This window comes from Phaethon aethereus (assembly GCF_964289735.1).
Source record: "Phaethon aethereus genome assembly, chromosome: Z".
In the NCBI taxonomy this organism is placed as follows: Eukaryota; Metazoa; Chordata; class Aves; order Phaethontiformes; family Phaethontidae; genus Phaethon; species Phaethon aethereus.
This window is the reverse complement of record NC_138577.1, coordinates 40,163,606-40,175,821: the sequence shown is the minus strand read 5'-3', so window position 1 is coordinate 40,175,821 and position 12,216 is coordinate 40,163,606. Positions and strand designations below refer to the sequence as shown.

At 39.5% G+C, this 12,216-nt stretch overlaps 1 protein-coding gene across 1 annotated transcript in view; it reads left to right on the top strand.

Moving 5' to 3' along the window:
- Positions 1–9,523, top strand: part of PIP5K1B (phosphatidylinositol-4-phosphate 5-kinase type 1 beta) — a gene marked incomplete at both ends in the record, with an annotated part of 63,010 nt that extends 53,487 nt beyond the window's left edge. The window contains one exon of the mRNA XM_082013086.1: positions 9,382–9,523. Within this exon, the coding sequence (XP_081869212.1) occupies positions 9,382–9,523 (142 nt within the window). The remainder of the gene's footprint in view (positions 1–9,381) is intronic.
- Between the last annotated feature and the right edge of the window lie 2,693 nt (positions 9,524–12,216).

Here is a 12,216-nt window from a genome sequence, read left to right as displayed (position 1 = left end):
TCCTCCTCAAGTAGGTTTATATTTGGCGCAGAGATATTTTAGTACCTAAAAGGTCTGTTTTCCACTAGATGTATTTTCAATTTTGAGTCCAAATACACTTCTTTGAAAGGGTTTATTTGCTTTATCTTAGGAAATGTGAAACTTACGTATTGTAGCAGGGGTTATTTTTATAGCACAAGTGATAACAGATTTTTTTTCCTCCTCCAGGTAAAGTTTTCCTAGTAAGTACTGATGAATTAAATTAAAGATGACAAGTCTGAATGTCCGGAGCAGTATGACTGTTGTCTCAGTTAACATTGCTTGTACAATTGTAAACAGCTAAAGGAGGTTAATGCCTTCACAGGTGCTTCTGGAAATGTTTTAAATAGGAGTTGCAAGATACAATCGAAAGTCTCTTTCCAGTGTATCTTTCAGCAGGTGTCATGGCTTCCAGTCACAAACCCAAACAAAATCCCATGATGCATAAAGGGATGCTTCACCTCTCTGTCTTTAGAGCAATGCCAAGATACTGCAGGTTATATAAGGAGGATTGCTGAATTCTTCTGATATGTTTAAGCCTAGGAAAATAATCTATAAGAAATCTAATTCTTGTTTCTCTTCATATATTCTGTACCTCCTTTCTGTAACATGTATGTGTATGTAGTATGGACTTCTGCCTTCTCTTCCCTTTTCTTTCTGCTTTTCTGTACATTTTTCAACTGGTTGTTTGCCTTACCTTTGCATTTATGGTTTCTGGTACAGACCACTTGAAATTTTGGAAAGCTTTGAGGGTTTGTGTTTGTTTTTTTTTTTCCCTCTTACACAGTCTAAACTTCCTGAAATGTCCAAAATTTGAACTGAAATGTCCCATGACTTGACATTCTGTCAAACAACCTTTTCAAAGACAGCTTAGAAAATAAAAGTAAAATCTTCTGCTGTTTTTTCAGTGGAAGGGGTTTGTAGGTATTAGTTTTCCTGCTGTAAGGAATACTTCATCACACCTTTTGCCAGTCTGGTTTTCTATGTAAACAAACTTTTGTGTGTTAAGTTTAAATGTTCTGTCTGTCCACCCACCACCCTTAGCTTCTGAAGCTTAGACAAATTTGTCTGAATCTGATTCGAAGAGGATTAAATTAATGCAAGCTTCATGAAAATAAGCAGGTAGGTGGAGGAAAAAGACTTGAATGCTCTAAGGCTAGGAACAGATGCACTGAGACAGTGGGGGAATCCCCATGGGAAAGAAAAAAAATTTGACTATGATTGAAGTAACATGCAATTGTGGCTTAAAAGAAAAACAAGGCTTTCCCAGTTCTCCATTAATGGAATTACTTTTGCTTTTTTTTTAATTAAGAACCAAGATAAAATAGACTGTTTTAGCAATAGGGGGGCAACAGCACAGTTGAGCACGCTTATTGTGGCTGATCATTACTGAATGGGAGGAAGTAACTGTAAAAATGAGGGTTTTTGCTTCGCTTTTGTTCCTTTTTCAATCTAAAAATTGAGGATGAGAACACAGTGCACTGTTGAAATTGTGCAAAACCTCTGTTCTGCTGAAGTGTTCTTTGATACATACACTGTGTAATATAGGCATTTCTCTTGTTCTCTCCTGTGCCCCCCCTCCCCAATTTGTCTTTCCCCTACCAGAAGCCTGCATTAAAACCAGTGATCAATGCAGCTGTGATGATGGTGTTGCAGATATGAATGTTTAGTTACCAACTGCTGATAGCATGTGTGTTGCTGTTAAGAGATTGAGATTTTTTTTTTACTCTTTTATGCAGAAGTTCCATGTACATGTCAGTTTCGCTCAGTTATTTAATTTGAAAAAAGGCTGTTATTTGTAAATCTCACTAATGTGATTTAGTAGATGATGGTAGAAGCTATATTTTGTTGTATCTGAAGAGCTTCATATGCTTTAAGGTGTACTGTCATTCTTTCCTTTTTTTTCCTATTTTAGGCTTACAGCTGCAGTAGTTAATAGCATATCTAAATACTAATGCATAAGGTCTAAAAGTGTTCAGGGGTGCTTAATCAAATAAACAATTTATGTTTGTTTGCTTATCCATTATGCTCTGTTGGAACAAACATACTGTGACAAGGTTTACAGAGCAAGAAACTTAGCAGAAGAACAGGTTGAAGATTATTGGTTTTAAGAGCATAACACTGCTACCTGTAGTCCTGAAGAAGCATCAAAAAAGCACTGTTGGACAAAAGACTAATACATATTTAATGTAATCTTACAGTTTGGTATTTTCTTAATGGTATATGGTGGCATTAGCAGAAAACAATGCCATCTAAGTGAACAGAATTCCTCCCTCTCCAGTGGTGTCAGAAGTTAGTATTTGGGTTTATTGTAGTTGGTTTGCAAAGTGTTTGGGGAAATAGAAGAGAGCATCTTTCTTAGCATGTAAATGCTTGTCCTGAATACAGATCAAAATATAAAATTTCAGTCTCTGGCTTCAAATGTGAAGCGTAAAGCAAATCTGGATGATGCACCAGCTTCATTAATTTATGGCATGTCTAAATTTCAATGGTTTAAGCCTCATACATATATTTAGTATGATGATCCCTATCTTGTGGAGTTCATAGTCTTAAGAAATATTAATCTAAAATTTGCTTTTCCTACTAGCTTTTTGCTGAAGTTGAGGTTGTAGTATGGGTTACTTTCATAGCCAGAGGAATACTGAGTAATCCTGGAATTCAGTGTAAACGGTTAGGGTTTATCAATCCTTAGTATCAAGTACTGAGTGGTTAGTATCGGTACTGAGGGATCAGTGAGGCATCTAGATTTCCTGAAAAAGAAATGCAGTTCTTTCTCCATTTAAAGTTTTCTGAGCCATTTACACTTTATCTTTTAATCATTGAGATATCAGAGAGTCCTTAATAATGTATGAGTCTGGAAAAAATTAATGTTGCTTTGTTACAAATCTTATTTAAAGTGGTCTGTGTGGTTATAATGCTGCTCTATGGATGTATTATTTAAGCATGTGAAACTACTCTTAATATATTATTTACTTTGTGTAGGTATTTAAATTCAGTATTAAATACCATATAACAAGTAAGAATTCAGAACAGACATTAACTCCAGCAAAGCAAGGAGAGATAACTGATTCTCAGATGTAAACTATTTGCTTGCCCACTGATATTCTGAGGCTTGTACATAAAATAAAGCCTAGAAACTCTACACAGAAATCATTAGTAACTGTGGCAAAACTAGACACTTTATATTTTGCCACAGTGTATTTGTCCTTATTGGAGATTCTGAATAATTTTCAGTATTTCTCTGTGAAGGGTGGCAAGAAAGCAGTAACAAGGATAACTTTTTTTAGAAGACCTAGCAGGAGTATTTCCTTAATGAAAGTTTGTAAGATAGTCAAGTATTTTGAAAAGTGGAGGCTCTGTTCCTGGAACAGATCAGTGCTGTCCCAAAAGGCAAAGGTCAGTGTCCCTGACAATGGAAGAAGGACCTAACAAAGATGAAAAGGACTGTGAACAGAAGTTCCTCAGTCTGCTTTGAGAAAGTGATCCAGTGTGGTGTTTTGTAATTAGCCTTGAGCGACCCTTTAATTTCACCTGTTCCTGCTCCAAGGCTATATTGTTATGTAGAAAGTACATCGTTTTTTCTGAGAAGTAGCCTGTGTGATTTCATAGATGACTGTATTTCATGTTACAAAAGTTCATCCTCTCAAAACATCTCTAGAAATACCACTGCTGCATAACTCAACAGGATATTAAGCAAACATGATATTTAATAGGAGAGAGAGCACCAATAAATATAGTACCCTGTTTACATCATACCTGTTTAATTTATTTTTTGCTCAATGGTACTGCCTAGAGGTTTCTGATAAAAGTACTGGTGAATAACAAGGGATGTCACCCCCTGCTTTTGAGTCTTTCTTCAGTTCTAGTGCTACATAGGTAGGCAGCCTCAAGGCAGAGTGAGAATACTTTGCTCTGTTCCAGGGTTTATTTCACTTTCATGACTGAAGGGCTCTTCTTTTGATAAAATGTTCACAAGGTGGCTCCACCCATTCAGAAAAATAAAAACCTCCAGAAAAATTGGCGTTCTGTTTGCAGCAGACCAATGTTCTGAGGTTCTGCTGGTACTTGTGATGTTACCTGACCTTACCATCAGGTAATTGGGATTAGCAGTTGTTAGGAAACAGATGTTGGTAGCCCTATGGAAGGAATATTAGCTCAAGAGTGTGTCCTTCACCATCAAATAGATATATGACTTTTTTAATAGATTTTTTTTTTAAATCTCACTGTTGTAAGTGTAAAAATAACACTATATATGTGAAAGCAGTGAGCCTTCCCATAATTTGCACCAAATTGCAGCATCGTGGAATACACAATGTTGCTTCATACTTTGGTTCGCTGCACTATCTTCCCTTGAGACATACTAGCATATCATAAGCAAGTCTGCAGAATTATCATTAACTTCATCAACATCACTTTAAAGAGTGAGTTGCCAATTTTACGTTTCCTAATTTGATGGGATCCTTTGCTGCTTATGCTGGATGAACTGTGACATAATTTGACATTGCAGTCTGGACAGTGTAGTGTTTGGTTGTTTGGTTTTTTTTCTTTTTGGTACATTTTAAAAGCAGCCCTGTATGTTGCTGTGAGCTTTCTTGTGAAGATCTCTGCATATGTACTGAAGGAGGAATGCCTCCATCTGTGCTTACTAAATTAATTGGATCTAATCCCATTCGGCTGTTGCTGCCCTGTTTGCAGCACTTTTTCTTGCAATTTCTTTTAGTAGAGCCCTAAAAAGATCATAACTGTTTTCCTTCACAGAAAAAAAGAAGTTTTATAAATTATTTAGCCAATGTTTCTGGAAACAACTTGGTTGTCGAAAAGTGGAAGGAAAACCTATACTTTTGAAATTCAAAATTACTGCACAGTTAAATAACAGATGTGTATGTGAAACTCCAGTGGTAATAGCAGTTATTTAATACATAAGTAAATGTTTCCTTGACTGAATTTGTCCCTCTGCATGCTGCTTTTCATATTCCATACTCACCCTTGCAAGTCTAATTTCAATACCTTATTTTTTTCTGGTGAGGAATATCCAGAGGAGCTTCTCAGAACAGACTTCATGTGTAGACCCCTCCAAGGGCTGATACAAGTTGATGTGTACCTGTCAGTGGATTTGGCTGTTATTAGTCAGTATTTTGTAATATAGACTGAGTTCCTAAATTCTGATTGCTTACACCATCTCATTTCAGCTACATATGTATGTCAGGTACAAAAAAGACAGGTCTCATGATTTTAATTGGCACACGCAAAGGTATAGAGTTTGTTGACTTGTGAAATTGATGTGCCTGCTGTGATATACCTTAGAGCAATAGTTCTACTGATCATTTATCCTACAAGACATTTTTCTGACTAACTTCTATGTGCAGAGATTTTAAAGATCAAAACTGATGATGCAATGAGCTGATAATTTTTTCAAAAGCTTATATACAATGTTTCAAACACACTGGACATTGCAAATGCACTGCTATTTAGGGTGTAAATATTCTGTGGGGTATGCAGCAAGAAAGCATATTTGACATCAAAGCCTATTTTTATTACAAGTCTTAACAACAGGAGAGACACAGTGCCTTATTCTAGTTCATGGGTGTTTTATTTTGGCACTAACTGAAAAAAGCTGATAATTATATTCCTACACGAGGTGTTTTTCACACTGCAGGAGGAAAAAAACCAACCAAACCAAACAGCCAAAACCAAAATAGAGCTCAAACTTCTGCTTTGGTTGGTTGTTTCTACCTGGCACTGTTTCTACCATTCTTCAAAGGCTATGCAATGACTTGGGAGTCATTACCAAAAGAGACTGAAGAGTTCCACCTATCCTGCAGGCTGCCTTGCAAGAATCACAGAATCACTAAGGTTGGAAAGGACCTTCAAGATCATGAAGTCCAACCATTAACACAACACCACCATGTCCCCTAAACCATATTCTGAAGCGCTACATCCAGATGTTTTTTGAATACTTCCAGAGATGGTGACTCCACCACCTCCCTGGGCAGCCTGTTCCAATGCTTGACCACCCTCTCGGTGAAGAAATTTTTCCTAATATCTAATCTAAACCTCCCTTGGCACAACTTGAGGCCATTTCCTCTCATCCTACCACCAGTTAGTTGGGAGAAGAGACCAACACCCTCGTCGCCACAACCCCCTTTCAGGTAATTTTAGAGAGTGATAAGGTCTCCCCTCAGCCTCCTCTTCTCCAGACTAAACAACCCCAGTTCCCTCAGCTGCTCCTCATAAGACTTGTGGTCCAGACCCCTCACAAGCTTTGTTGCCCTTCTCTGGACATGCTCCAGCACCTCAGCATCCTTCTTGTAGTGAAGGGCCCAAAACTGAACACAGTATATGAGGCGCATCCTCACCAGGGTCAAGTACAGGGTCATAATCACTTCCCTACTCCTGCTGGCCATACTATGCAGGCCAGGACGCTGTTGGCCTTCTTGGCCACCTGGCCACACTGCCGGCTCATATTCAGCCGGCTGTCAACCAGCACCCCCAGGTCCCTTTCCGCCAGGCAGCACTCCAGCCACTCTTCCCCAGGCCTGTAGCATTGCATGGGGTTGTTGTGGCCAAAGTGCAGGACCTGGCACTTGGCCTTATTAAACCTCATATGGTTGACCTCGGCCCGTTGATCCAGCCTGTCCAGATCCCTCTGCAGAGCCCTCCTACCCTCCAGCAGATCAACACTCCCACCCAACTTGGTGTCATCTGCAAACTTACTGAGGGAGCACTCGATCCCCTTGTCCAGATCATCTATAAGGATTTTGAACAAGACTGGCCCCAGAACTGAGCCCTGGGGAACACTGCTTGTGACCGGCCGCCAGCCGGATTTAACGCCGTTCACCACAACTCTCTGGGCTCGGCCATCCAGCCAGTTCCTCATCCAGCGAAGAGTAAACCCATCTAAGCCATGAGCCGCCAGTTTCTCCAGGAGAATGCTGTGGGAGACGCTGTCAAAGGCTTTCCTAAAGTCCAGGTAGACAACATCCACAGCCTTTCCCTCATCCACTAGGTGGGTCACCTGGTCATAGAAGGCGATCAGGTTGGTCAAGCAGGACCTGCCTTTCATGAACCCATGCTGGCTGGGCCTGATCCCTTGGTTGTCCTTCACAAACAAAAGCATGTTAAGAGAAGCTCCTATAAATGTCACAATTTGATTATTTAGTAGTGAACTTCCTAAAAAAGAGATTCTTTAGGAGGGCTTAGTGATTCTGTGATTCTGTGATGCTGTTTCAACTCTCGTTTCCTGTGTGACTGTGTAGTGTATTTCTGTAACGGGGGCGGGGGTGAGGGGGAGATGGCATTGTCTTTATGCTGTGTTATAGGTAAAATAGTAGTTTAACAGTCCCAAGACTGAGTGCTGAATTTACATTGCTATTTGCTATCCACAGCAGGCTGTGAAGCAACATAGATTATAATTTAATAAACTAAGAGCAAAAGAAGCGCAGTGCCTTCTAATGGAAAAGTAGAGAAGAGAGGGGGGAAGAAAAGTATGTGTCACGGTTAGCCAGTGAATTAAACTGGAGTAATAGGGGGACTGGGTCTTAGTCTTCTGATACATGAAGGATATAAAGTAAAATGCCACTGGTGTGAACTGCAGAATCCTCACCTCGTCTTGAGTACAGGTTCCAGAGGTTTTCTGGAAGTGAGAGAAGTTAAAAACAGCAGTAAAGGTGGCAGTGATGTGGCCTGATATGTATATGAAAGGAATAACTATTTCAATTTCTTTTGCTTTTAAACCTAGCCAGATGCACGAATGAAAGCCAGGTATACACCACAGCCTACCCGACTTGCTTGATGGTTAGTAATGCAGAGCGCTGTTTTCCAGAAGGAAGGGTTGACCACTGGGTTTGCATATTTTTGTAGCAGTAGTAGCTCTCACTGCACATTCAGCTCATGCCACGTGGTTTTCATATAAGAGGCTTTGCACATTCAGAGGCCTGAACATTGCACAGGCCTGCCTGTGCAATGGCAGACATCAAAATTCTGCGAGCAGAAGTGACTCTCTCCCGCCCGGCTCCTCCCCACCTTTTTCCAGGAGTAGTATCTTTCATGCCAGAGCTTATTTTGTGATAAAACATAGTTGAACATTTGGCAACAGCCCATTCTTTCCCTTCGTGTCTGCTCTCCCCTCTTCACTAAAATGAAGCATTGGCAGAAAACTGATGTGACTGAAATGTTGCTCAACAGAATACAAGTAACGGGTGTGAGAAGTGCTACTAAGTCAGTGGGAGCTGGGTCACCCTCAGGACAAAAGAAATAGTCTTGCTATTGAAAAGGTGCCTAATACACTATAATAAAAGGAGCATTGTCATGTGGCAAGTGTAATGCTGTGCAGTTAATACTAATGCAACATGAGGGTGACTGATGTTTCATTATTATTTTGAGCATTTGAATTTGTTTTCTACTTTGCTTGCTAGCTTTGCTCCTTCTGAAATTATACCCCATCTGAAACATACTTAAAGAGAGGGGGGAAATTAGTAATTTCTGGACTGATGGCTGTAACCGTGTTTTCATACCTACTAATAATGCAGAATTGTTTGCTTTTCACCTTGTGTGCAAATAAATAAAAACTTTAAAAATATGTCTCTGAAAAACTGACAGTTTTGTTTCCAAGGCAGCCTGGAGTCTTAATTGCTGGCAGTTAGTGAGGACAGGTGATAATGGGCACCTAACTCCATTAAAACACCTTGCAGAGTTTCAGCTTTGTGGTTCCAAGTGTGTTTACAAAACAAAACAAGAATCCTGTGCAGATGCATTTGCAGTTTCACATTCTTTCTGGATAGCAGAGGACAAAAAAATCGTATCTATGAATGAAACAATACAATGCACCTGCTCTGTAAATACCACTTCCTTGCAGAGCTGTACTAATTACAGTATACTCTTATTCTTCTTCCACTTTCTCTGAACTGTTGCCTGCAAGTGATCCTGTATCTGCATGAGAAACTCCAATGACACTGTGCCTCATTACTGAATCTTTTTTTCCTATTTTGAATTAAGAAATGCTGCCAAAATTTACACCATGTGTAATGTGGAAGTAACTTCTTTTGAGATTAATTAAATTATCCCATATTTACTGTGACATAGTTTCATTCTTAAAAAAAATATGAGAGCTCAGAGCAGTATTACTTCCTGATAAAATTTTAATTAATGCAAAGGTAGAAGCTGTGGTTTGTGTACATTAGTCAAATATAAGCTGCCAATTATCCAGCCATTGTCAACACATCAATATTTGTCCATTTGCATTCTGTCCTTAAGTATTTAAAGCTTTTTTGTTTAAGAGAGAAACATATTTTCAAATTTTCAGTTATGACTGAGCAATCTGTAACTTGTAGTTTTGGTTGACTATAGTCTCCCTTCTCTTTGCAGTAAAGGGTTGCCTTCAAGTTCAACATTCACTTTAGAAGACAGTGCCATCTATTTGACTTCAGAACAGAGCACACTGGAAATGGAAAATGATAATGCTTCAGTTCTGGATGTGTACTTAGTAAGTTATCAAAACTGTTTCTGATGGGCTTTTTCCCCCCTGTAATTCCTTTGACTCAGGCTCAGTAAGTGAATAAAATACGTGCTTAACTTAAAGATCCAGAGGTTCATTTAGGTATTTCTTACATGAGACATATGCTTAAGCACCTTGCCAAAGCAAACCCTTCAAGAATCTATATGCCTATTAACTATTGTGTTAATAATGAAATATGCCAAAAGGCCTTTCAGTTCTTCTCTAATGGGGAGGTGGGGGTGTCCCTATTATTTGTTTTCCATAGAAGGAAGAAAAATTTAAAAAAAACCTTTCCTCTTCATGTTGAATATTCCACAATGTAGAAAGTAAATTTTCTTAGAGAGTTCTGTGTTTACATAAGTGGTTTTGAAGCCAGTGAAATAGAGCTCAATATGAAGTACATTAACGGCTCCCCTTTCCGCTCTGAAGGGTTGTCCAGTTGTGGTGGCTGGAATATGATTAAAAATGTATCTTTTCTTTGCTCTTTTGGTTCCTAGTGAGCAGTTTTTCTGACTGCTGACAGATAAGCTCAAGTCTACATTTTTGGTTGTAGTCATATCACCTGTATTCTAAAAATTCTCTTGGTTTCTACAGCTCACATTCCACAGACATAAAGGCAGTAGGCACCCAACTGCAGTTCCAGTTGAGTGAAGTCTTGTGCATATAACCTTTTTAGGCTGTTTTGAAAATCTTAGTATAAATATAGGGGGGAGTTATGTTAAGCTTGGCTTTTTTTCTGAAGGTTTGTTTTTCTAAAGCACAAATTAAACAATTCTGATATTATCTTAGTAATATTTTCCCTCTGTTTTCATAAATAAATGTCTGTGACTTCTGTGGGAGGAATTGTACTAGAGAGGAAGGATCAACGAGGAAAGTCTGTTCACTAGGTTTCTAATAAATATTTCACACAGGCATGGTTGTTTCAGATAAAAGTTGACTGCATTATTTATTTTTTTTTATTTCTAGAGTTTCCTGATTTTTGTCTTAAGAGATCCAGAATATCATAGAATAGCCCTGGTTGGAAGGGACATCGAAAGATTGTCTGGTCCAACCTTATGGTTGGGAATGGGAGCCTGGATGAGATTATCTAGCACCCAGTCCCATTGTATCTTGAAAACCTCCAGTGATTGGGACTTTACATCCCTGGGAATGTTGTTCTAGTGATGGATTGTTTGTCCTGAAAAAATTTTTCTTGTGTTGAGATGAAGCATGTTTCTGTCTGGTCTTACATCAAGATGAAATATGTCTCTTACATGTTTGTGTCTGATCCCCATGCTGTTTCTCTGTAGGCTGTACCACTGATTTTTTTTTCTTTTTTTTAGCCAACAACTCTTGAGTATATATAGTACAATTTGATAGTCTAGCACACTTAGGAGAGTTGTTGTCTATCCTGCCTCCACAGAAACAAGACAGTACCAAGTACCAGTGGCCCATTAGATGTAGAATTGGCTTGTTAACTGTGACCTCAAGTAGCCCATTAAATCAGCCTATTCCTGTAGGACTTGTGTTAATTGGGTTTGTTGCTGATACAATATTGACAGGAATCATCTGGAAAGAGGGACTCACAAATCCTGAAATGTGATGGGAAATGGACAAATGAGTAATTGCATGCAGCCTAACCATGCTAGCAGATTGGCTGACTTAGTGAATTGTGCTTTAAACTAACCAACTTGGGGGTAGGATCGAGAGCTGTGACACATGCATATTCATAAGCAACAAGGTGGATGAGCATACCCACTGTGTGTGGGGAATGCTCGGCAACCCTTTACAAAGGCAAGAACCCTAACTCCAACCACCTCAAGTGCATGTATACCAACGCATGTAGTCTGGGCCGGAAAGAAGAGGAACTGGAGCTTCATACCCAGTCTGAGAGTTACAACGTGATAAGAATCACAGAAACTTGGGGGAAGACTCATGACTGGAAGACCACAATGGATGACTACAAAGTCTTTTGGAAAAATAGCAAGGGAGGAAGAGGAGGTGAAGTTGCACTTCATAAAGAAAGAGACATTGAGTGTATAGAGGTAAGCTATGGAGACCACAAAAGTTCTATTGAATGCCTTTGGATCAAGATTAGATGGTTCATCACCACGGTTGATCTTATATTGGGTATCTGTTACTGACCTTCCAACCAGGATGACAAGGCTGAAGAAAGCTTACTTTGGCTGCTCAAGGAAATCTTGGGCAAACAGAACCTGGTCCTCATGAGTGACTTCAATTACCCAGACATTTGTTGGGAGAACAACACATTGGTGTGCAAGCTGTGCATTCCGGGAATCTCATGGATGAGGATTGCTTCCTGCTACAGGTGCTGCACATGCCAACTAAGAACAGTGCATTGCTAGATTTACTGCCCACAAACCGAAAAAACCTACTTGACAACATAACTACCAGTGCTGTACCAAGGCTGTCCTTGGATACAACGATCATAAAATTGTGGAGTTTAAGATCCTGCTGAGCACACTGAAGACCAGTAGTAGAACAAAGGCCCTAGATTTTAGAAGAGCCAGCTTCAATATGCTGAAAGCCCAGATGCGAGTGATTCCATGAGAAGCATGCTTGGAGGGCAAAGGAGCTTTTGAGTGCTGGGAGTTTTTAAAGAACAGCCTCCTGGAAGCACAAGAACAGTCTGTCGCCTACAAAGGGAAAGGAAGAAGGCAGAACAAGAGACCACCAGGGCTTAACAATGAGCTTTTGGATGTGCT